Source organism: Dermacentor albipictus, unplaced genomic scaffold (assembly GCF_038994185.2).
Source record: "Dermacentor albipictus isolate Rhodes 1998 colony unplaced genomic scaffold, USDA_Dalb.pri_finalv2 scaffold_14, whole genome shotgun sequence".
Lineage (NCBI taxonomy): Eukaryota > Metazoa > Arthropoda > Arachnida > Ixodida > Ixodidae > Dermacentor > Dermacentor albipictus.
This window is the reverse complement of record NW_027225568.1, coordinates 11,754,871-11,779,375: the sequence shown is the minus strand read 5'-3', so window position 1 is coordinate 11,779,375 and position 24,505 is coordinate 11,754,871. Positions and strand designations below refer to the sequence as shown.

The 24,505-nt window shown below is 46.6% G+C and overlaps 1 protein-coding gene across 6 annotated transcripts in view; it reads left to right on the top strand.

Annotated features, from left to right (window-relative positions):
* Positions 1-21,865, top strand: part of LOC135905842 (uncharacterized) — a 52,789-nt gene extending 30,924 nt beyond the window's left edge. For 4 of the 6 annotated variants that reach the window (XM_065436905.2, XM_065436907.2, XM_065436908.1 and 1 more), the window contains 4 exons: positions 7,308-7,396; positions 7,807-7,988; positions 14,663-14,712; positions 20,948-21,865. In XM_065436905.2, the coding sequence (XP_065292977.1) occupies positions 7,308-7,396; positions 7,807-7,847 (130 nt within the window). In that variant the 3' untranslated portion in view covers positions 7,848-7,988; positions 14,663-14,712; positions 20,948-21,865. Of the gene's footprint in view, positions 1-256; positions 398-7,307; positions 7,397-7,806; positions 7,989-14,662; positions 14,713-20,947 lie in introns of those variants that run through there. The other 2 variants (XR_010565523.2, XR_010565522.2) reach the window with 2 other exon arrangements.
* The last annotated feature ends 2,640 nt before the right edge of the window (positions 21,866-24,505 follow it).

The following is a 24,505-nucleotide window of genomic DNA, read 5'->3' as shown; positions in this document are numbered from 1 at the left end:
GAAGGCAATACATAGACACGCCCTCCATAGGTATCTCCGTTTTCTTTTTTTTTCTACCCTGTTTTTTCAAAGCACAGATATTTAAAGAAGGAGGGAAATTAAAATGCCGGAAGCATCAGCTCGTAAGCCAAGAGCGCGGCTAGCAGACGACGAATGAGCCTCTACAGTGACGTGTTCGCGCGCCGAAAAGACAGTCTCAGCATACGTGTCCTGCGCATGTGCAATGCTTCCAGCGATTGCCGTTACGCAGCGTTGACTGTGGCGGCGGCCTAAACGGTTTAAAGCCCCTTACGGCGGACACGCCCGTCACACCCTCGCTTGATCAGCCGAGGTCTGCGTATCGGTGTACCAACAGACCAGTCTGCTGTCGTCAACGGCAGTGCTTGCGACAGATACGGTCAGTGAAGGCATTTTATGTTCTTATTCCTGGCGCCGTCTTACAGTGCTCCCTTTAAGAAGTGTTGCAGTTTGTGTTGAATTACGTGTGTTGTTGCCGTGCTAGAGGTGTTTTACGTCTCGAGGTAGCGCGCTGCTTATGTCGTAGTCGCCGTGGTTGTCAGTGGCTGTGGTGTCACGGGATCGAATCCGGGCCACGGCTGCACGTGGACGCAATAGTGAACGGCCTGACCTGAACGCGCAGTGATTCTAGGCCGACACCACTCCAATTTCGGGCTGTCCAATTCCGTGTAGTTCAGTTATGGCCATAGCGATATAATATCAACTACTTTTCACGTCGTTTGGTGCGCACTCAAGCGAGGTGATGGCACGAAAAGCAAGAACTCCCTATCAGTCTGCCGAATAGCTGTTTCCTAAGACCGGCCGCTTACATTCACTCTTCCACGTGTAATGCGACGCTACTCATTTGCGCAAATCTGTCTGGCAGCATTTTGCTGCGATTTCATGTGAGCACTACATGGTTTATACCGTACTTGAAGCGAACGACCAATGGTGGCCCTATATACCTGCAAATCGAAAAAAAAAAACGCAGGAAGTTACGCTCTGTCGGAGGTTACTTGCGGACTATTTACAATTTTTTCGAATGTTTTTGAGGATGGGTAAAGAATAAAAAAAAGGGGAGCACCAGTGCAGAAATGAGCAAAAATTCTGCGGCAGGCACGGTGATAGGGTGGCCGGCTCTTGAAGAAAATAGTCTGACATCTGCGGAGAATTCAGCCCCCGCCGAAGAGCCGCTTGCGATTGATGTGCAGGCTATTGGCGTCGCACAGTATGACAGGGCCACTGAATTTTTGGACAGCTGTCGCAGTGAGTTGATAGAAAAAATGCTGTACTGTCGGCGTTGTGTGACTGGGCCGTTACTGAGTGCGTGGTCGCAAGTCCCTGTCTACCGGGGGCCGGACTCTGGTTGGGTTGAAATATCAATGCCTGTATGGGTTTGAATTTAAGTGCGCTATAAAAGAACATGTGGGCGTGGTTGTCATCTTACCTCTACATCCCGTATGCTCCGTTTGGGCGTTCAACCAGGTTGTTTTACTTGCGCGACTTGCAGCTAAAGCGGAAGATAGCAACTTCATTCGAAACAGAGGCCTCATCCTCATATGCAATTCAAAGGTCTCCACTTATGCATTTGAAGCAGAAAAAAATTTTATGCTCGTGATGTTGGAAAGAAAGGATTGTGCCGGAACGAATTGTACGTCATCGTCGGCCTGGTTACGCCCACTGCAGGGCAAGGGCTTATCCCATACTTCTCCCACTACCCCGGTCATGTGCTAATTGTGGCCATGTTATCCCTGCAAACTTAATCTTATCCGCCCACCTAACTTTCTGGCGCCCCCTGCTACGATTCCCTTCCCTTGGAATCCAGTCCGTTACCCTTAATGACCATCGGTTATCTTCCCTCCTCATTACATGCCCTGCCCATGCCTTCTTGGTTTCAATTAAGATGCCATTAACTCGCGTTTGTTCCCTCATCCAATCTGCTCTTTTCTTATCCCTTAACGTTACACCCATCATTCTTCTTTCCATAGCTCGTTGCGTCGGCGTCAATTTCAGTATAACCCTTTTCGTAAGCCTCCAGGTTTCTGCCTCGTACGTGAGTACTGGTAAGACACAGCTGTTATCCACTTTTCTCTTGAGGGATAATGGCACCCTGCTGTTCATGTCCTGCGAGTGCCTGCCTAACGCACCCCAGCTCATTCTTATTCTGATTATTTCATTCTCATGATCCCGATCCGCGGTGACTACCTGTTATAAGTAGATTATTTCCCCTACCACGTCCAGTGCATCGCTGCCTATCGTGAACTGCTGTTCTCTTCTGAGCCTATTACACATTTCTTTAGTTTTGTGATTAAATTTTAGACCCACCCTTCTGATTCGCCTGTCCAGGTCAGTGAGCATGCATTGCAATTGGTCCCTTGAGTTACTAAGCAAGGCAATATCAGCGAATCGCAATTTACTAAGCTATTCTTATACTCTTATACCCAATCCTTCCCAATCCAGGTCTCTGAATACCTCCTGTAAACACGCTGTGAATAGCATTGCATAGATCGTACCTTCCTGTCTAACACCCTTCTTTATTGGGATTTTGTTGCTTTCTTTATGGAGGACTACGGTGTCTGTGGAGCCACTATACATATCTTTCAGTATTTTAACACACGGCTCGTCTACACCGCGAGTCCGTAATGGCGCCATGACTGCTGAGGTTTCGACGGAATCACTCTTTCTCGTAATCAATGAAAGCTATATGTAAGGGTTGGTTAAATTCCGCACATTTATCTCGCTTGACTGACAGTCTGAGTGTGGTCTATTCTTGTGTAGCCTTTACGAAATCCTGCCTGGTTCTTTGGTTGACAGAAGTCTAAGGTGCTCCTGATTCTATTTGCCATTAGCTTAGTAAATACTTTGTAGGCAACGGACAGTAAGGTGATCGGTCTAATTTTTGACGTCTTTGGCGTTCCCCTTTCTTATGAATTAGGATTATGTTAGCGTTCAGAAAAAAATTCCGGTACGCTCGAGGTCATGAGGCATACAGGGTCTCCAAGGTATCCATGAGGTATCCATGAGGTATCCAAGGTCTCCATGAGGTATACAGGGTCTCCAACTTTATAGAACAATATGCCCGCCATGCTTCAACACATCTGCCGTTACCCTATCCTTGTACGTCAGACCTGCCCAATTCGTCAAAAGACTAGTCGGTATTGTGACCATTCTGACTCTGGGAACTATCCCTACAGTTATGACTTTGTTGGTAGCATAGTTGGTCACATTTGTCTAGCGCGCTTAATCGATGCACTGCGGTGCAAAGAAAGGACTTTCTAGCCGGTTTGGGACATGTTTGCAACTAGACGGAGCCACAAAGTGCTCTCGGGCAATGGAGTGTTAAGCAAGCACCTTGGCAATAGCACAGCTGCTGCTTTGCTCGTGTTTTGCTTGCAGTCATGCGCTCCAGAGAAAAGGGTTGATGTGCCGCCTGTTAAACACTAGGTGGTAGCTTGTGGCTCGTTCTTTGGTGCACCACGGCAATGACGCGGAAGCGTGGCCTACTTGCAGTCGTGTGTTTTTTGATAGGACACAGAATATCGCATGACTCTTAATCAATGCGCGGCCTAACCACGACACGTTCCGCAGCGCTTGTGCACCGTTCTGAAAACGGAAGCCCTGCCTATACTCGGGGACAACATTCTGTGGCAATGAAGGGACAGCTACTCAGGCGGAGCTTCTGCACGCGTTTTACCGCGCCATTTGCTGCGCTTGTGGTTTCTCGCAATAGAGGCTGAATCGCCACTGCTTCCGCGTGGACCATTTCGAGTTTGCTCTGACGCAGGAGAAAGTAGCAAAAGTGGTCCTTTGACACTTGGTGGTGTCCTTTGTCTTAAAAGGTGCTTCTCCCTTCCCCAGCTTAACCTAAAACGCCTATGAAAATGTCAAGCGCACGCACTTGAGCATGGTTTGCCTTCGTGCTTCTCTACATCGACAAAGTGGTGTGCGAGTACATACGTATATGTACTATGGTGAGCAAAAACGAGACCACTGCTAGTGCTAGCCGAATTGCATCATTGCGCCGCCCAGCGACTTGGCTTCTTGGGCTGGAGTCAAGACCCGCTCGTGTTCATCCAAAACTATTGTACGCACTGGCATATCTGCTGGTGGTGCCCGACGCGCCCCGCTATTATGGGCGAGTTTTGCGTGAGGCTTCGCTTTATAATGAGCACGGCTGATCGTATCTCGGCCATATTACGTCGCAGCTAGCACCATTGGTGACGGTGCGCCAACTGGACCTTACCAGCATTACTTTACATGGTGCCGCTACTGTGAAATCCTGTCGAGCAGTGCACGTGTCCGCCGGGGAGGCGCCTTACGCGACAGTGACAGCTGTGGGGGAGCAAATCCTGAAATGAAAGGAACGTTTAGGCAAGCGAGAACGCGCCCTCCGTGATTTCTCGACGTTAGGCGACCCCGGCGCCCATGTTCTAGGTGGTGGGATGGTAGAATTCGCCACACGCTCGCGATCAAGTTATAAGCACGCATGGTAGCGATGCTGCCATAGCGCATGCGCCCTGCAATATTCGCTTGTGGAGGCATGGTAGCGTCACCTGAATCTCGCGGGGTTAACCTTATCGGTGAAAAAAAAATCTACAATATTGCGTGATTTGTTGTGGCAAGCCCTCTGCTACGCCAACTCACATCACATATCATACACGGAGCACACAACAGAACAAATGAAGCGAAAGGAAGAATACCTTAAGAACATGACACGATTTGAAACTCGCGACACTCATGTGAAACATCAGTCATTTGGCTTTCTGATGCTCCTTTGTAATTTTCTTGTCTTTCTGTTGTACACGTTTCTTGCAAGCATGAGATGTCTTCTTAATGTGCACTCCAGAGCAGTTTTCTTGTGACTGTCACATGCCTTCCTAACGAACTTCTAATTAGCCAGCACGTATGGTAACATATTTAATAAGATCCGACTGACATGTGCGTGACCGTCTTTGGTGGATTCCGGTATGTTCGAGGTCTTGAGGTTTATACGTATATATATAATGAACGCCAAGATAGGGGATTAACCGAGGGGCCCGATTTTTATTAATCACATCATAAGAAGCAAACAGACACCCAGGAACACATAGGAGAATTTACTTGCACTTACTAATTTATTTAAATAGATTACAAAAAATGGAATTGAACATCGCTGAAAACACAACTTGCCTCAGGTGGGGAACGATACTACGTCTCAGCATTACGCGTACAATGCTCTGCCAATTAAGCTACCGCGACGCCGTCTTCCCATCCACTTTCTTGGGTATTTTTGTGGGTGTTAGCCAGGGCCACCACTCGTAAACCTTGGCGGCGTATGTGTGCATTATTTCTTTGCTACGTCCACCACTTTCCACGACAGCCACACACAAAGGGATGCACTCGATGGCACGAACGTCGTTGGACCACATTTGGCTGCCTCGCCACGCATACGGCGAATTTTCAGAAAGACAAGCTGTTTTCTGGCACTCATGCGCTCGCGAACGATGTCGCATTTCATTGCAGAAAACACAAAAGCACATCCTTGCAGCTAGCACAACCCAACGACTCGTCCTAAACAGAGCAACAGGTTGAGTGGACCCTGTCATCCATGCCTTCTGTTTATCGTGCGAACACCAAAGGTTGCTCCAAAAACAGTGCATTAGAGTACATCTACCAAACGAATGAGGCTCCAAACAAAAGGCTCATATCGTCGAGAAATCAGGATTGCAGGAACGCACAGAAAAAAACGGGATAAGGCTTGGGGCATGATACTCCAGTCTCCAACAACTGAGAACCTCTAGCTTAAAACAGTCCTAAGGAAGACGAACACGGCGCATTGCTGGATGAGAAATGTCAGAGAAATACGCCTGCAGCATTGATACCTGCCCTCTAGGAGAAGTATGACACCACCAGAGAAAATTAATATGCAGTCAGCTTTACATTTTGCCTTAAGTCACATACCAAGTCAAAGTTGAAGACCAGGCTAACGCCCTTAGGCAACATTTCGAGCGTGTCTCCTCGAACATTGTTCGGAGTCAATCCCAAAACAAACAATTAATACAACAGTCCCCTGACCAGGAAGTGTCATGAAAACGAATCCTACAACCATTCATTTAGTGTTGCAGAGTTCAGGGCTTTCGTAAACGATTGTCGAAGCTCTGCTCCCGGAGCCGATAGCATCATGTACGACATAAGTAATCTTCACTCTAACAAATGGCACTGCTGTCCCGATTCAACACGGCGTCAATACATATACCGAATGACTACTTCTATAAATGCATCTTTTGAAAAGCAATAGACGGGTGGAAGAGCCTCTTGACGTGTACCTTTACCACACCGCCTCAGTTTGCGGTTAGATGCTGGGATTGCTTCCACCTCTCTAAGATCAAAGGCAATTGTCCTTCCTCTATACTTTGGGATTTTGGTTATGCTGTATAAAATCTACAGCAATTGCCTACAGCATCTTATATGATCGCATCACTGTTTTAAGTGATTTTTCTACCATACAGTAATGCCCCAAGCGGGGCTGAAGGTGCTTAATATAACCAGATAAATACCAACCCACTGTTGCTCATCGAAGTCTCCATATTCTTGTGAACCATGCTCTGTCTTACTGGAAATAAACAGTGCAACGTTTACGCTGACCGTAGGACAGGTTGACAGGTGCAAGCGCTGCCCTGTAGTGTCCTGCAGTTAGCGAAAAAGTTGCGCTGTTTATTTCCGTCATGTATCTGTACCAAGTCCCCCAAATGTGTGTTCCTGTGCTCTTGTTTTCGATGCCACATAAGTTTTAGGCTGTTGACGAATGTCCCTACGCATTACATTCGACAACTGTCAACGAAGCGTGTCGTCCCTACCGCCTTCAAATTTCTCTTTTTACCTTACAGATTAAATATGTAAGCACGTTGGCACAGTCACTGCTGCTGATCTGGTAAACGTAGCTCGCAGAGCACGAAGTTGCGAGTTCAATTTCTCGTGACCTAACTCGCGCTAACAGGAGCGCTATGAAAAAGCACTCGCGCAAGAAATGACTGGTGCGCGTTTACGAATTCCACGTGGTCAGCGTTAATCCTAGTGATCCTAGTAGAAAGGTTATCTAAATGCTGCTGCTGAAGTGCTGTTTGGCTTGGTTGCATAACCAGCTAGGAAAACAGGCATCCTCAGCCAATTCCCACCTGGCCTAAACGGACATTCCACTAGGTGGACACTTACAGAACAACCCCCCCCCCCCCCCACCCGTTCCTTGTGTCCTGCACGGTGCCGTCTCGAATGTTTTGCTTTGCGACGTTGACAACCCGGTCAATGAACTTACGACTGTATATTCGACGCAGCCATGTCACCTGCTTGCCGCGTGAAGCGCCGTCTGCAAGCTTCGCCTCAGCAGCGTCTCATGAGGCCTTGAAGCTGCAAGCCTGTAAATGTAAGCCTCTACACTCTTCTGGAAGCATGAGCGATATTTCAAATGTCTGAATTGTATTGAAGGATACCTTTTTTTTTTTGCAACTGCAGATACGGCCGTGGAGGGTAAAAAAAACTTTCACCTAATGTGAAAGTGAACTAGTCAGTCTAGAGATGGTTCAGAATTTCGCAAACAAAACGCAGTTATATGTGTGCACAACCTGCCGTGTAATTGTGAAAGAACAGGTTCCGTTACGCTCGAAAGTGAGTTTATTATTTTCCGCTAATAAAAAAGCTGAACAATGGTAGCACGCTAACAGAGCTTCAAATGTTTTAAGAACAGATAGGCTGCAAGAAAAGCCTCGGCAAATAGGCTTGCGTAGCTTATGTCCCTGAAGTTTTAAAAATCTGTAATTATCTGTTTATGTGCAGTTCCAAGGCCACTTCTGTTCAGGCGGAGCGCGTCTAGATAGACACGCTGGCTGCAGGCCTGCTGCTTCGTCTTCCCAACGCCCCGAATGGAATGACAGCACCAAGGTCCCGGCTACCTTTGACAAGTTCTGCACAAAAGAGGCGCACAAAAGGGAACGTGCTTTTGCCAAGGCACCTAGGAAGTGAGTGGGAAAGTGGAAGGCATCGCCTCGTTGTCATTGCGGATTTTTGCTGCTTCACAAATTTATATTCTCATGCTAGACTGCTAAGGGACACAATCACTTTTGAAGTTGGTTTTTATTACCTGCAGGTATGCTGTGAAGGATGGCAACAATTATATCCCGGTTAGATACCCAGGTTAGGTGCTGCAAGCAATATATGCCTGTAAGTGGACAAAGTAACTTTGTCCTAATAATTATGGTTAATTTCTTTAGTTTATCTCAGCCAGCAATGAAAGTATAAAACTGCTTGGTTAGCCAGTTGACGCTGCATCGCATATTTTCATGCCAAATCCTGATATTGAACGTGCTTCAAGGTGATACTCAAGGGGGCTTTTTAATCGTTAGCATTAGGAGTGGAAGAAACTGTGCGGAGCCGGTGGTGTGGTATAGGTAGATGGGTATGTCAGGGCTTCGAACAGCGCACGCATGTGTGTGGTGCAACTGACGGTCTGCTCTGGACCCCACTGCGAGTTGCACTTCGCTCCTAGTAGGTGCACGATGTGTCGAGAGCGCTCCTGACCAATTTTGCAAATTGGTGAACGTGTTCTACAGCATGGATCAGGCCCCTCCAATGGGTGCGACGTAATGCTCGCGTCAATTTCTTTAGCATCGCCGTTACAACGCCGCTGACATTTTCATCTCGCATATTATTTAGATCGAATCTCTGTCCGGTTTCTCGAATGCTCGCATCAAGAAGACGGTAAAGGCCACTTCGATACCGTTCGGCATGCATCGAGCTTTATATGCGTGAACGCTATACCTAATCGTTAACGAGTGAAATACAATGAAAACGCATTTCCACTAAATTGCGGATGGCCACAGAATTAAGGTGTTCACCAATGTAAAAACCACGGGACGGAGTTTTGTTGTACCAGATAAAAGGACAAAAAGAACAAAAACACGGTTAAACGAAAATACCATATTGCCCTTCCACTCTGTGAAGGATGACCAGCAAAGCTGTGCATGTGGGCCTCTTAATGGTGAACTGCACCTGCGCCGCGGGTAGGTGGGCATTGTACTATCTTCGGAATTGGCCCACGTATGGGGTTCGCTTAACGTCTGCTTCATCTACACCGCGGGTCGGCCCGGCATTGCACTATCTTCTGTGTCGGATTTGCTGCTCCCCTCTAGCTGCTCTCCTTCGCATCGTTGCCGCTTCTCCCAATCGCCCCCATCTCGTCAACCACCGTCCCCTAGGTCCTTCCGGAAAACTAACAGGTGCAGCACATAGAGGTGATGCGGCCAAACCAGCCAGACGCAAAAAAATCCTCTTCTGACCTTGCGCGCACACATCTGAACCTAATCAGTGAACGTGGATAGTATACCTGTTACAGCTATGATTGACACAGGCGCGCACGTATCCCTGATGAATTCTCAGCTTCGGAATCGTTTCAAGAAAGTCGTCTGCTGCCCCGTCGCCTGTAATCCGAGTCGTCGACAGTGGCACACCAGCAGTTATTGGCATGTGCCTGGCTCTCGTGAGTGTCGCCGGACATCATACGTCTGTTTTATTGTATTGTTCTAGAGCACTTACCTCACGACCTAATCCTGGGTAATAAATTTGTCTACACATTCCGCTTTGAGAGGCTCTTCTGCTGCTGTTGTGCAAGTCGCTCTACCTGCTGGTGTTGACCCTCCCGGTAGTGCTCCTACACGGCTGTTTGACAGACAATTTCGCCTCCCTCACCATGCCTTTACCTTCATAAGTATTTCACCCATCGCACCTGTAACAAACGGTGACTACATCCTATCCTCTATGCAGATGTCCTACTCTCGTATAACGTCGCTTTTCCTCACACCATCATTACCATTTCGGACAACACGTCGTGCCTGCCGCTTGTGAACGTTGGCCTTTGTACGCAAGCACCCCCGCGCGGAATATCCCTGGCGCAAGTCACGCTGGCCCGATACTAACAAATTTTGGGTTGAACTTGTGACCGCTCCTCGTGTGCAATCGCCTCCTGTCCCTTCAGACTTGAATACCCTAAAGAAAATGATTGCTCCCAACCTTCCGCAACAGTGTGCTCAAAACTACTTTCCTTGTAAGTACTTGCTACTTGCTCAAAACTACTTGCCTTGTAATGGGACATATTGGACCTTGGAGAGCGCCATCTAGGACAAACATCTGTCGTCAAACATCGAACATGGGTGATGCGAGTCAGATCCATTGGCGACCCTACTACGTCTCGCATACCGAGCGACACATCATCCGACATGAAGTTGACAAGATACTTTCTCGTAACATCATTGAACCTTCTTGAAGCCCATGGGCACCCATGTTGTACTAGTAAAAAAAAAGGACAACAGTTGGCGATTTTACGTGCATTGTGGAATAGGCAAGAATCAGATGTATGCGTTAGGAGACAAATCCGGCAACATCGTTACTAATATGGATGAGAGTTCACGTGGCTGAGGAGTTCTATAGAGATTTGTACAGTACCAGTAGCACCCACGACGATAATGTGAGAGAATAGTCGAGAGGAATTTGAAATCCCAGAAGTAAAGTCGGAAGGAGTAAAGAACGCCTTGGGAGCTATGCCAAAGGGGAAGACAATGGGGCAGGATCAGGTCAGAATTGTTGAAGGATGGTGGGAACATTGTCTTAGAAAGTCGTACCACTCGCCCGCCTCCTAACCAGCAGTGAGCCGATGCTTCAGCCGCCAGGGGTCAAGTGACACCTGACGAACACTTTTCAGCTTGGTCGAAAGAAAACGACGCTCTGGACTTTGCGCGCTGTCTACCATCTTGTCAGCTGCTACAATTGTAAATATCCTGCAAATATACTTCTGACTACTGTTAACCCCGTGACATTATCACGGATGTTACTCTAACCCCCCGTATTCACAAACCAAACTTAACTTATCGCGATAAGGTCACTTATGAAAGGACGAGAAAAGTATAAGGAAAGATCAAGGTGCGTTTCGAAAACGCACCTTAACGCGCCACAAGTGTGCCTTATGAAAGGCACCCTTCACTCGTTGAGTGTTTTACGTGGGAGCGAGGCTAGAGAATTTTTTGCTATGAAATATATATACTTTGACAACGTTTAAACTGCTTTTATTATAAGAAAGCAATAATGGCGTGCACACAAGCATCTGTACATAAATAATGTACAAATGCTTGATTAAACGTGATGAAACGCTCGCCGTTTTTGGTGAGTCCGCCATTTACGTCTGGCCACGTTGGTCCAAACCACTCGACGCAGCGCACGTTTTTGTGCCGTCTTCTCCAGATTGGTTTTGTCCGTGTTGTTTTTGTTTCCTTCGTCCGTCTTGTTTTGCCTTGTTATTACTTCCTTCGCTTTTTCTTGCTTATTTATAATTAGCTGTGTATTAATTTACTCATTTTTATCAGTTTAGATGTTTAAATAGTCGTAGTATTATCTTTTCTTTGGTAAACTGCGTTGAGAATGGAGCGGCGCAAAATTAACTTTACGGACGAAGAGCGCACCATCCTGATGGATCTGATGGAGAGGTACCGCGATGTGCTCGAGTGTAAAAGGACTGATGCGGTGTCCATCAACGCAAAGAAGACGTGGGAGAAGTTGGCCGACGAATTTAACAGTCGCCACAACGTGCGGCCACGAACGTCCAAGCAATTAAAGAAATGTTGGGACAACCTGAAAGAAAAGTGGCGGCGTGCCATTTACGAGGTCCCCGGTCACAATTTGAAATGTGCCTGCTCCATAGAACCGCAGTGTTATAAGGAGCTGCAGGAGAGGTGGCACAGGGAACCCAAGTCGGTCGGTGTGTTCCCGCAGAGGCAGCATTGCGAGCAGCTGCTGCCTCTGCTTTTGCTGAAGCGGAATCGGCACAAAAACTCGTCGTCGATGTAAAGCTCCATGGGATTTAAACGATCCCTGACTACTCGACGCGGCGGCGATGCGTATTCGAAGGCTGCTCCAGTCGATATTTCTTCGTGGCGATCCAGGTAGCCAACAAAGTCCTCGAAGTCGTCCATCCCCACCATTTTGTTTGTATACAAGGGAGCGTTAAGGTAGGTCAGAGGCTACCTTAACCGAGTCTTACTTATAACGACCATAAGTACGAGAAAAGTTCTGCGATAAGTACAAGGTTGGTTCTTGAAACGCGTTAAGAGATGTTCAGTGACTTAAGTCATAAGCATAAGTATAAGTTTGGTTTGTGAATACGGCGGTAACTGGCCTGTACAAGCTCGTCTTATCCTTATACACTTTAAATTTGTGGATGTTCATTTCGTTTTCACCCCATCTACTGGAATTTACTTGGTTGAAATCACTTGCTCTATGGCATTAGTCATCAGTACCTTGCTCTTAGGACGGAGTTTTTTTATTAGCCTTATTGGAATTTAACTGGGTCCTGCTGCCGCATTATTTGGGACTACGCCAGGCTTCTCTGTTGTTGCTTGATCTGTGTGTCTGAACTACCCTTTCTTTCGTGCCAAAGTCCTCCCAAGTCTTAATGTACCCCAGCGCATCGTCAACTTCGTAGTTGTTACCGTCTTCAACTCTTATAGCCGTTTGCGAGTTTTAGTTTGAGCTACGAGTGCTGTTTGTTGTTCAAGAATCTTTTTTTTTGGCGCCTTTGTCCCTGATGTAAATGTCATTCAGCGAACGTTCGCTTGTGTATTTAACTTTCTGTTGCACAAGGTCACTTTGCCGCACTTTTTATCGGTATTTGTTCCAGCTAAGCAGCAACTCTTCTGCATGTAATCCCAGCTTTTCGCTTCTCCTTGATCCCTAGACGCCTGCTTACGCTACTTTCAAGCTAGCTTTGTGACCTTTGTGATTGAGCAGTTTTTATGCATGTCTGTCTTATCTCCTTCTGCGTAACTTACGTCTACAACTTATATTCTGACTGCTGTAGGAAAAGCCTCCATTTTCTTCTGTTCGTGCAGCGAAGCTGCTTACCTGACGAGCCTGTAGGGATGAGCCGTATGTGCGGTTTCGCAGGGAGGGGGTGATTATCTGGGCTGGGTAACGCCAGTAAAGGGTCCTAAAAAGACAACGAACTATAGTGCGGCGCAGAAGAACGGACACGTATTTCACGGCACGCCGCGCCTGCGCAGTAGGGGAGTGCACCCGGGCTGGCCGCCATTGCTGCTGCCTGCGTGTCCTGTCATCTGCCGTCAATGCAACGCTGCGGCAGTTGTGCGAAGAAAACACGGAGGTGTTCGCCGCGCTAGCCGCCGTTCTGTGTAATAACCGGATTATGCATTTGAGAGGTAGATCACTGCAACAGTTGCAACGCCAAGATAAATGGAAACTTGCCGAAGAACAAGCAGAGTACGAGAGGCGCGAGTTGCAACCTCATTCGAGTTTCACCGGTGCAAACTCCAGATTCTCCAGATGTTTCTGGCCGCGGAGTTTTGCCATAGTTGCTCGGTCTGTGATCGACAGCTTCGATGGCTAATGCGCCACCATATGAATGGATCAGCCCGAAATTTCTCTGCTTGTTATTTGCGGTTCATTTATTTTTAGAAGTTCCTTTGCTATTAGTTCGTGCTTTGCGTTAGTACCTCTCGCAAGGTTTGAAGTTAAACGTCTATGATCGCTACATGGGCGCTTTTTTCCATGTTAGTCTATTATCATTTGGTCTAGTTTTTAGGCCATTTCTGAGGCTAAGGCGTAGTGTATACATGACTGCCTGTTTCCGCACTGCCACGTTACCTGTCCATGACTCATTTTCCCTTCATCCCACAGAATCAACATTGGAGAATCATTGCAATCAGTATGTCCGTCAAAATCTACTGTGTGCGTTCATATTTCCCATCGCTTCTAATGCAATCAATCCCTTACCCGCCGTTGTTGCTTAATAGCTATGGTGTTCGGCTGCTACGGACAAGGTCACGCGTTCGAATCCCGGCCCCTGCGGCCGAATTTCGATGGGGAGCGAAATGCGAAAACACCCGTGTACGTCTCGACGTCTAACCGACGTGTAACCGGGGCTGCTACATTTTCGCTAAAATATATCCCGTGAACTTTGGGCGTATAACATACACAAGTGGAGGTTGGGCGCATGACATTTGTAAAAAGGCACGAAGGCCCACCACAAAAATTCTGTAGCCATGTATGACCACGCGGAGCTCGAACTAATATGCAGACAGCTATGAGGGATGAAGAGGGTAAAATCTTGGAGGGAGACGATGCGCTGAGGTACACCAGACATGCGTAATGCTAGCTCCGGCACTGGAGAAAGCCCAGTTTAATGTTCTAATACTTTTATACATCAAGCGTCTTCAAGGTGCAGCTCGTAAACCTGCGTGCCGTTGTGCCACAGGAGCCTTAATGTAGAAATGTCTTGAACAGTGAAGCCACTTATTACTTCATGTCCCCAATTACGTGCAGTGCACCGAATGTTGTCGTTCGCGTCAGGCAGCCATAAATGAAGACCAGCAGAAAAGATCCGCCTTTGATGGCGCTACTCTCGTTGACTGAAAGCCATAGGTCTGCAGAGCACGATTGGCGAGCCCTCCTGCGTTCTCTATAACACGTAGCAGGCTTTCGTCGCTGATCGGTTTGCGCAAGCACTGGTGGTACGTGAGGGATTTCATATCGCGACGAACCCTCTGCGTGCAGGCGTGATGCCCTGATACTGTGAATAACATGTATCATTGTGTGTAGTTACATTTACATATGACGTGTGCGTTTTTTTCAGGACAGGACGAGGTGCGGATGCTCTGGGGAAGATGGACGCAAAGGGAGAAGGTAACTATCACGACGTTTCAGTTACCATTATCCCTCCTACGTTGCAAGAATCAAACACAGATGCACTTTTTAAAGCCACATTTTTTTTTTCAACGACTCATGCTGAAAACATGCGTTGAACTTGTTGAAATAGAAAACATAAAGGTTATTCGAACCACTGATACAAAAACGCTATGTAGCAGCTATTACTTTACGAAAGATTACGCTAATTATCATTTTCATTTATTCCTTTACTTCACACATTTAAATCTGCAAGTTGCAGCTGTTGCGTCTTCACAGCTTACCGACTCGGGACAAATTCTGAGGATAAGCAAGTTTGGAAACACTAATTTTCACTGTCTGATGAAATGCATTGACGTTATACCTATTTGTGAACTTCTACGCACAAAACAGTATTCTTTCGAATGTAAGTTTTACAGCGTTTTACAGCGCATGTCTGGAAATCGGTACCCGCCGTGGTTGCTCAGTGGCTATGGTGTTGGGCTGCTGAGCACGAGGTCGCGGGATCGAATCCCGGCCACGGCGGCCGCATTTCGATGGGGGCGAAATGCGAAAACACCCGTGTACTTAGATTTAGGTGCACGTTAAAGAACCCCAGGTGGTCAAAATTTCCGGAGTCCTCCACTAAGGCGTGCCTCATAATCAGAAAGTGGTTTTGGCACGTAAAACCCCAAATATTATTATTATTATCGGAAATCGGTGCCATCCTCAGAATTCGTTCTAAGTCTTGCACACCGCTAGCTGCTATACGTAGATTGAAATGTGCGGCAACGTGAATAATAAGGAAGATATTATACGTAATTATGGTCATCTTTATTTGAGCATTTCAATTTGTCAACGTAATACCACCTCATCTAGTAATTTTGATCAATGATTAGGATAGTGTTAGAGGCCACAGGGAATTTCCATTATTTTGTGCATGTAAGAAACGCCTTGTGTGGGCTACTACTAAAGCGAAACGGATCAGCAATTCTGAAGTAATTTTCCTAAAGTACTAAATAAATAACCACTTTTGATTTATTTGATAGAGTAATACCGCCGGAAATGAGAGCAATACTTTCCTTTTCAATTTCGCCACCATATCAGAGCAGATTCGTCAACATCAGGTCCGGTAATTCCAAGTACTCCAATTGTGACCGATACGCCACACGCTTTTTCAAGGTTGCTGTAATCCTTTGTTCACCTCCTCTTCGGCCTCTGTTCCGCATAGCCGGTACCTCCAGATTGATCCGCCTGGAAGAAATCGTCAGTGGCCGTTTCCTGTCCTCTTCAATCTTCGTTTTCCTCTTATCTTTCCTGTCCTCTCTTCACTTCCGAGTGTCCCAGTGGCAAGGGTTAACCTTGTGTGGCTAGCCTTTCTTGGTTATGCTGTATTTGGTTATAGCAGCCATTTGCGGCTGGCGTTGGCATGGCTTCCCTCGCAGGAACTTCTGTCACGTCCCGCTTTTGGACTCCATGGTGGGCCGTTGGCATCGCTGCTGAAAACACCATGTATACTTATGGCAAATGCTTTCCTTAAACTCCCTGATCGCACTCAATGAGGGCGCACCGAAGATGTCTTCCCCTTTTTCGGACGCCAAATCCTGACCTTCCCTCGATTCAACATTATTCACTCTGAAAAGTCGTACAAACCAGTAAGATCCACTTTACCGTTCCTTGTTTCAGTCGATGTGTGACGTTTTTGGTCCAGGTTATAAGGCGTGAAGGATGGCAAGCGGTGATCTCCTCTTAGAGCTCCGTGATCAGAAGCAATATGAGAAACTGCCGAAACTAGTATCATTTGGGGGGAGACCCAAAAAACAGTTACCCCGCACCGTACTATGGACACCACCCACGGCGTTGTCTCGGTCGTTGATTTCCTTTACCTGACTGAGGCTGACCTCTTGGAGAGCTTGAATGAACAGAATGTCCGGCCCACACGCAGCGAGCCGGCGGTGATGCCATCAGCGCCTGCCCCCCCCCCCCCCCCTCCCCTCGGCGGCTGCAGCTCGTGCTGCTCCGCCATCTCAGCAGAAGGGGCCATCGACCTCCGGGCTGGTGGTCTCAAAGGTCTCGTCCAGCTTGTCGAGGCCTTCACAAGGAGCGGCTAGATTATCGTGATCGCTCCAGAAAAGAAAAACCTCGCGTCACGGTACCTGGAGAGCCCGTGAGCTAGTCTGCGTCGCCAAAACAAACAGCACAAAATACCTTAATCATTATGGAAACACAAATACTACAGTGGAATGTCGGAGGGCTTCTTCATTGCCTTGACGGCATTATAGAACTACTACCCAAACGCAATCCAATGTTCGTGTATGTTCAAGAGATGCATCTGAAACCTACAAACGCCAATTTTCTTTGCAATTACAGCATCTTCTGAAAAGAGCGAGACGAGGAACGCCTCCGGTGGTGTAGGCATAGTCGCCGACAAGTCTGTAGTTTGCCGACACGTCGACGCTTCAGACGCTCCTTGAGGCACTGTTAGTTCGGGACATTCTTTTTCATAAATTAGTCACTGCATATTCCATTTATTTACCGCCGAACAATCATCTTGAAAAAGTACAACCTCATTGATTAGCCTTCCAAGCCTTACATACTATTGGGAGGTTTTAACGCTCATAACACGATGTGCGGAGACTCACGATGCGACGGGATAGATCGACTCTTTGTAACTTTGCTTTTAACCTCCAGAGCGTGCCTCAGCAAAAGTACGAACATGCTTATTGTAATCCACATAATTTATACTCGTCAATAGACCTGCGATAGACTGATGTGTAATTAAAAATCAATTCGGAAATTATCAGTTCCAACTAGCGCTGAACTTAGTAAACCAACCTGACTTCCATCCGGAGGCCCAACGCTGGAAGCTAGCCAAAGCTGACTGTGAATGTTTTAAGGAATCCACTACTTGTGAGAAGATTTTATAGATAATTTTGGTATAGATCATGCCGTTTCATACTTTACCGCTTTTATCATTGATGGCGCTGAAAAGTTCATTCCTCAAACTAGTGGCACTTCATTCAAAAGACGGGTCCCTTGGTGGAAGGACGATTTCAGAAAGGCATGAAGGAGACAAAATTAAGCATGGGGGGAAACTACGTGAATATCTTACGGCCGAAATTCTAATAGAATTTCAAGATGTTAAATAGGAAAGACGCGAGGACAGCCTGGCAGAAGTTCTCTCAAGTATGAAGTCTAATACTCAACAGGGTAAACAGTGGCTATGGTGTTGGGTTGCAGAGCACGTGGTCGCCGGGAACGAATCCCGGCCACAGCGGCCGCATTTTGATGTGGGGCGAAATACGAAAACACCCGTGTGCTTAGGTTTAGGTGCACGTTCAAGAACCCAAGATGGCTGAAATTTCCGGAGTCCGTCACAACGGCGTGCCTCATAATCAGAAAGTGGTTTTGGCACGTAAAACTCCACAATTTAATTTTTAATGACATTACCAAAGTTGTATTGCAAAAGTAAGCACTGTTTTCAACTATTCACTTTTGTTGTAAATATTGCTCTCGATTCTCTGATGAGCACCTACAGAGACGCTAAAGCGGGCAAGATAATGTATTATAGACTGCTCCGAACGGAACTACTAGCTTGGGCGTTCGGATTTTGCTAAACACTCGTAAGCATTGCTACAGTATTAAGTCGTGAAATTGTATTAACTTCATGCGCTTTAGTTTCTTTGACAGGTGCAGTTTACAAAACTGAGATATCTGGTTTGGTGCACAGTTGTAAATTTGTAAATATTCTGCATAATCTGCGACATCAATTTTCGGCAACATTTGTGGAAAGCATGCGAAGTTCTAAATCAAAACTCTGTATCCCCTGTTGCTGGATACCTAGATATATGGTTGGCACGAAGGACTTCGAAGAGTACACGAACGAGCGTCACTATCAGCAGCAGTCTATTTTACGCAAAAAAACTAGACATTTACGAGTGCACGCTTGCGCATCTTATCGTACATGAAGCACCTGACGCGGTGTCGAATCTGATTTGACTCCGACAGAGGAAACTCGGTGGTATACAAAGAAAGAGACGTACCGCTGACAACATTTATCACCATGTTTCTTAATATCAAATGCTCAAGTGTTTCTCTTGCGGCAGAGTTCCTGCTCCTGCCCAGATTTCGTACACTACCGAATTGCAGCTCGCATCCACGAGTGTTAACATGCATCACCAATTGTGCGCAGTCAGTCTTATTCAAATTTTACGCATGCTCCCTCATTTTGACTCGCGCAGTTCCCAGTCTCCCCAACATGGCACTTCCCCCTGGAGACTAGAACCTCATACACCACTGTTTTGCAACATTGCGTGAATGTCGTAGAATGTCTCTTGTGGTTTCCTCCTTTTTACGTCATCGTAGCAAATTGGAAAATGTATTCTTGAGCTTGGTAGGGACGGAGAACACAACAGGGACACCGCGTCTCCGAACGCCTTTCTTGCTGTTGTGGGCAATCTTGTACAGAGAGGGCACAGCTTCTGACCTTATATTTTTCTTGTTGGGTCTCCGTGCTAGTCCACCTAGTTCTACGTTTTACAAGCTTCTGTGGGAGCGTTTCAGTAAGTCCTACTCATGGAAAATGAGCGAAGCAAGAATTCGAGAACTAAACGACATCAAATGTCGCCAGGAGTTCTTGATGGCAGGATAAAGGCAGTTGCCAACAATCGCCGTTTGAGTCTTCCAACATGCAAATCGGCATGTTGGCAGGTAATAGGCCCAACTGATTTGTTTGCTCAAAAACTGCAGCTTGATATACTTAATAAATAAATATTTAGTATATACTTAATATGCTTGATAAACATACTTATTAAACCTAATAAAACTGCATAGAGCCGGACGGCGGGAGTTCGTGTGTAAAGGGCATGTCTCGGCGATGTCTAAAACAGTGGAAATCTCCCCAACCACAAATATTTATGTGAGATTGCGCTTCTTAAATATTAAAGCATTATGCCCATATGAAAAATGAAATGCTCTTTGTTAAAATTCTTGTCGAAATAACGGCCGAATCTCTCTAGTGATTGGGGACCTGTCCACGTCGCGTCCTTGTTTCCTTTCTAGGGCCATACGTCTACTTGTATACTTATCAATTCTACGCTCCAAATAAACTAGATTAGGGAGAAATTGCTTGCAATTTCTTTGTAATGGCTATAGCATGACATCTAAGAAACAACCTGCCGAACACAAGGCTGTGACTGGCAGTTGCAGTCTGACATACCGCCAACTTCATTAACTTCAATCAAGCGACCGTGCAACTAGGGAATTTCTGCGGTTTTATCTCCAAGCCAAAGCTTAAATGGACACTAAAGGCAAATATTAAGTCGGCGTGAATTCTTCAAATACAGTCCCAGAAACATCGCAACGCATTTTTCGTGCCAAGAAAAGTTCACTAAGAAATTACATCTGAAGGGTGCGAATACGTTTTTAGAAATTCAAATCTCCGGGCACCCAACAGGGGAGTTGTGACGTTGCATGCGCCATCACCACACTTTGCTGCCTTCGATGAGTAAATCTGCGCCCGACAGACGGCGGGTACCGAGCCAAGACAGTGCGGTGGATTGCCCGCGCCAGCTGCATGTCGGTCATGTGGCGCAGACCGTTCGGGCATCCCGCTACATCACATGGAAATTGAATTCTCTCCCACTTGTAGTTTGTGCGAGTTTCGCGAGCCAGAAAAACCAGTGCAGCGCTACGAGATAACGTTGATAATGTCGACGGTGCGGAATCGAGCAAAAACGAAGCACTTTCGACCACCCGCGTCGTTTTCAAGGGGCATTTCGATGAGTTCTTGTTCTAAAAATGAAATAGAACTAGGCAGCTCGCAATTTAGTCCTACACCATACAAGCAATATTTCGTCAGTGAGTGGTTGAGTGCTAGTCACAAAATTTAAATGAGTGCTTTCGTCATCGGGCAAGTACTCGGATGTCCCGTGGGAGTCTCTTATTTCATTTACCTCAACGTCTTGATTATTAAGGCTCTCGTCGCGATAATATTGGCACCTTAGATATTCTCGAGCACTGATCTATCACTTTCGCTTGACTTCGTGTTTGTCTTTAGTCTCCTTTTAATAAATCAGCTGCAGTTCGCAGTCGTGTACTGTGTGTTGGGTCGCCAACTCTTTGTGGGAACGCTAACCTAGCAGTTTTGCGGGCGGAATGAATGTGCAGTCACCCTGATCGAATAACTCGGTCCTACATTAAGTTGCATGTACAAGCACTGCTACAATACACGCTCTTCTGTTCCTTTCTCCAATAGCGACCAAACCACGTACGCCCGGCGGGTTGGCCCCCCTCGAGCTGCCGGACTTCTCTTTCCTCTTCAAGAAAGGATGCTTCTCTCCTGACTGTTCGGACCCCAGCCATTTTCAGTGTTATCCTAAAAAAAAACCTCGCATGTTGTAGCTGCCACCTCATGGCGCAACCCTTTTAATTGACATCCGTATACTTATGTGTCTTTAATACTCATTTTAAGACAAATGTGATTTTATACCCGCTACCTACCTGATTTTACCTGTGTTTTTACTTTGCCGATGCTTATACCCGATTTTACCCATGTTGACGACGCCTATTTTATTTCTTAGGGTTTTATTGTAATAAGAGTCGTGAGGTGGCGGTAAATGTTACCTAGCGTGCAGCACGCAATGATTCCACTCGTGGGTATGTGGCGGACAGGAACTTTTGACCATACTACAGCCGGTAGATAATCTCTTCATGTGCATGTTGGTCTACTCGTGGGTGCAGCGCGGCAAAGATGCATGTCATCGTCTCCTGGCGTTGTTTAGAGCTAATATAGCAAGAAATCTTCCATAGAATACAATGACTTGATCAGGCTTCGGTATGTGTCTCCCTTTCGGGACTTTGTGGTGTAATGCGAACTCTTTACGGATGTCTAAGCCTGTATAAGTAGAGCTGAAGAATGCCACGTACAACATTCGTATGGCATATTTCAAGAATTGCTCTAGGTAGGCTACGATCGGTTTCCGTCCAGAAGTCAGCCGTGCTAATTTCTCCACTCCTGGACTCTTAGTGTGGCTCATACCCTACATTGTGTAAACGCAAACAGAAACCGTACCACCGATCAGATAAACATCTGTTGAATACTGCAGTGGTCAGCATTTTCTGCTTGTTAATTGCCTTACCGCCCATGTGCTCTACTCTTTTATTGTTAGAAGCACGTTCATATTGTCACACAACTGCAGTTTAACATCTCGTGTTTGACTAACGTTACCAATGTGTAACTCGAGAAGTAAGCGTGGCATTTGTGGTCGACTTAGATGCTTTGAGATTATTGCTTCCCATGTGTCGTCTGCTTGTAACCACCTATGCAATTGCCTTGAAATAAACGCAAGTGATTGCGATGGTGTCTGCTTTGTTCCGTTTCTTTTCCTGGACAAAAGTTGCTTCCCAAAGACAATGGGTCATTAAAAACGGATTTCAGCTTCAAGTGGTGTAGCTTAACTTGCACATGATCAGCTGGAAGTTCTCCTTCATTCATTATCTTAGGTATCTTATCTTAAGTATCGTAAATGTAGCTACCGATGTGCTAAGCAAACAAGTTGTTCCTTATCACCCTCCGCGGTAGCCTAATGACTTGGGTGTTGCATTGCGGAGGTGGCGGGTTTTCTGATTGACGCAGGCGCAATGCAAGACCGCTCTTCTACTTCGCTCGTGTACTTCGTGTACGTGGTCAAAATTCTACCATAGTTCCACACTATGGTGTACCTGATAATTAGATGGTGCTTTCCACTCTTGAAACCTAAGCACTGCTTTTCGTTATCATCGCAATGTGTCATATTTTTAGGTTAGTTCTAAGAGCCAAGGATATAAGCTCACGCAGCGTCGATTAATACCGATATAACACGGGCATACCAATGCTCCGCACATAGACCATTGAACTTTCACAGAGGAATTATTTCAAGGGAGATGGGTGAATGCCACATGGTCTCCGCATCAGCTCTTAGCAGAAAGCGCCACATATCCTTGGCGCTTACGTTGTAACGAAAGAAAGCTTTAAAAATTGCCGTCCGAACACTCCGTACAGATGGTTAACCTGCGAAACTGAAACGTGTGGCCCTGGTGTTTATCACTGCAATAATCCCAACGGTTCATTTAGCGATGGCTTGGTAGCCTACCGGATTCTCGATGCGCAGTTCCCGTTTCCACTCGTCTGCACGAGCCTCTTCTTGTGCCCGGGCTGCTGCATCGTCACGGCGTAGACGAGCTCGTTCCCGGTTCTGCTGGCGGCGTTCCTGATCGAAAGCTGCCTGTTCCTCAGGAGTGGGTATGACGCGTGGCCTATCTATTTCGGAACCGGAGGTAAACTGCTGCGAACGCAATCGGCTCCGACGGAGAGCAACGACGTCACTATGGCGCAGCCAGTCGCGCGCCTCTTTTCGCTTATTTGCTGGAGGAGTTTTCGGCGTACAGGTGACACACGGACGGACGAATCGGCTAGCCGTGTTTGCTTGATATACCCTCAGGGCCGAAGCAGTAGAGAGTGGGGTGTGAAACAATAAATACAAAGAATAAGATTGCTGAATGAAAGCAGCATCTGAAACATAAATCAATGTATGAATAACATGGCTATTATAAAAGTAGGTACAAAAATCTGATGTAACATACAAGTTCGTTATTACCAAAAAAACAATGAAACTAAATAAAACAAGATTGAACATTAACATAACCATAGCAGGTACAAAAACGGCTTCTATAAGATATTAGCTATGGGGTTTTTAAATTTCATGATTCAGAATTGTAGCGAGATTTTCGGGAAGGTGATTCCACTCGTAAGGTGTGCGTAGGAGCCAGGAAAGCGAAAAGGAATTCATTCTGAAAGAAGGTATGCCGAGCTCATTAGCATGGTGTAATCGTCGGGATGTGCAGTGCAGTGACAGCAGTTTGTCTAATTCTGGGTGATTAAAGATTTTATCGAAAAAAGAGCTCGTTCCCGGTTCTGCTCGCGGCGTTGCTGATCGAAAGCTGCCTGCTCCTCAGGAATGCGTATGACGCGTGGCCTACGCGTTTCGGATCCGGAGAGAGACTGCTGCGAGCGTAATCGGCCGCGACGGAGAGATACATATGCATGGGTTTGCGCCGGAGGAGTTCTCGGCGTACAGCTTCGATGTAAAAATGAACCTAACTGCGCCTTAGAATGAATTTACGCCTTATTTTGTTGTGTAAAATGTGTTGTAATTGTTTTTTTAGTTATGACCAAACAGAGCGCTTGCACAGCGTCTGTAGGTAGCAGTAGCCAAGTGTAAATGTTGTAAAAGCGAAGTGAGACGCAACAGTGACGGAGGAAAGAAATTCTGGAGATCGCACTCACCGTAGGAAACAACCTTGTGCGAAGCACACGGTCGACACAGGCAGCTAGCTATGCAGCATTGTTTGGGGCTCATAAAAGCGTTACCAGGTTCACTAGTGTGTTTTTTGTAAAACCGGTGTGTTATGTGTGTGACGCGCGTACAGTGAAATATAATTGACCCGAGTGCGCGCGTTTCAGGACGGCAGCAAGTCGAGGACGACGGTAACAACGATTGCATGGTTTCTACGAACGATCCAATTATTGTGAAAGAGGGGCATGGAGAGCGCGATGGGTAAGAAAATGCAGAAATTAAATGTTCGCTAACGGCTGCCCGTGGTATCACTTGGAGGACACAAATGGGTGCCTTGACGGCCATACTGCAGTTCAATCTGAAGTCTCTGTCCATTTTAGCCATCTGAATGAGTGGCATGGTGCAAGGCTGCCTCGTTCAGCCTTGGCCGAGCCGTGATCACGCTGCCACGGTGGAAGTTCCTGTAGCGTTTTCGTATT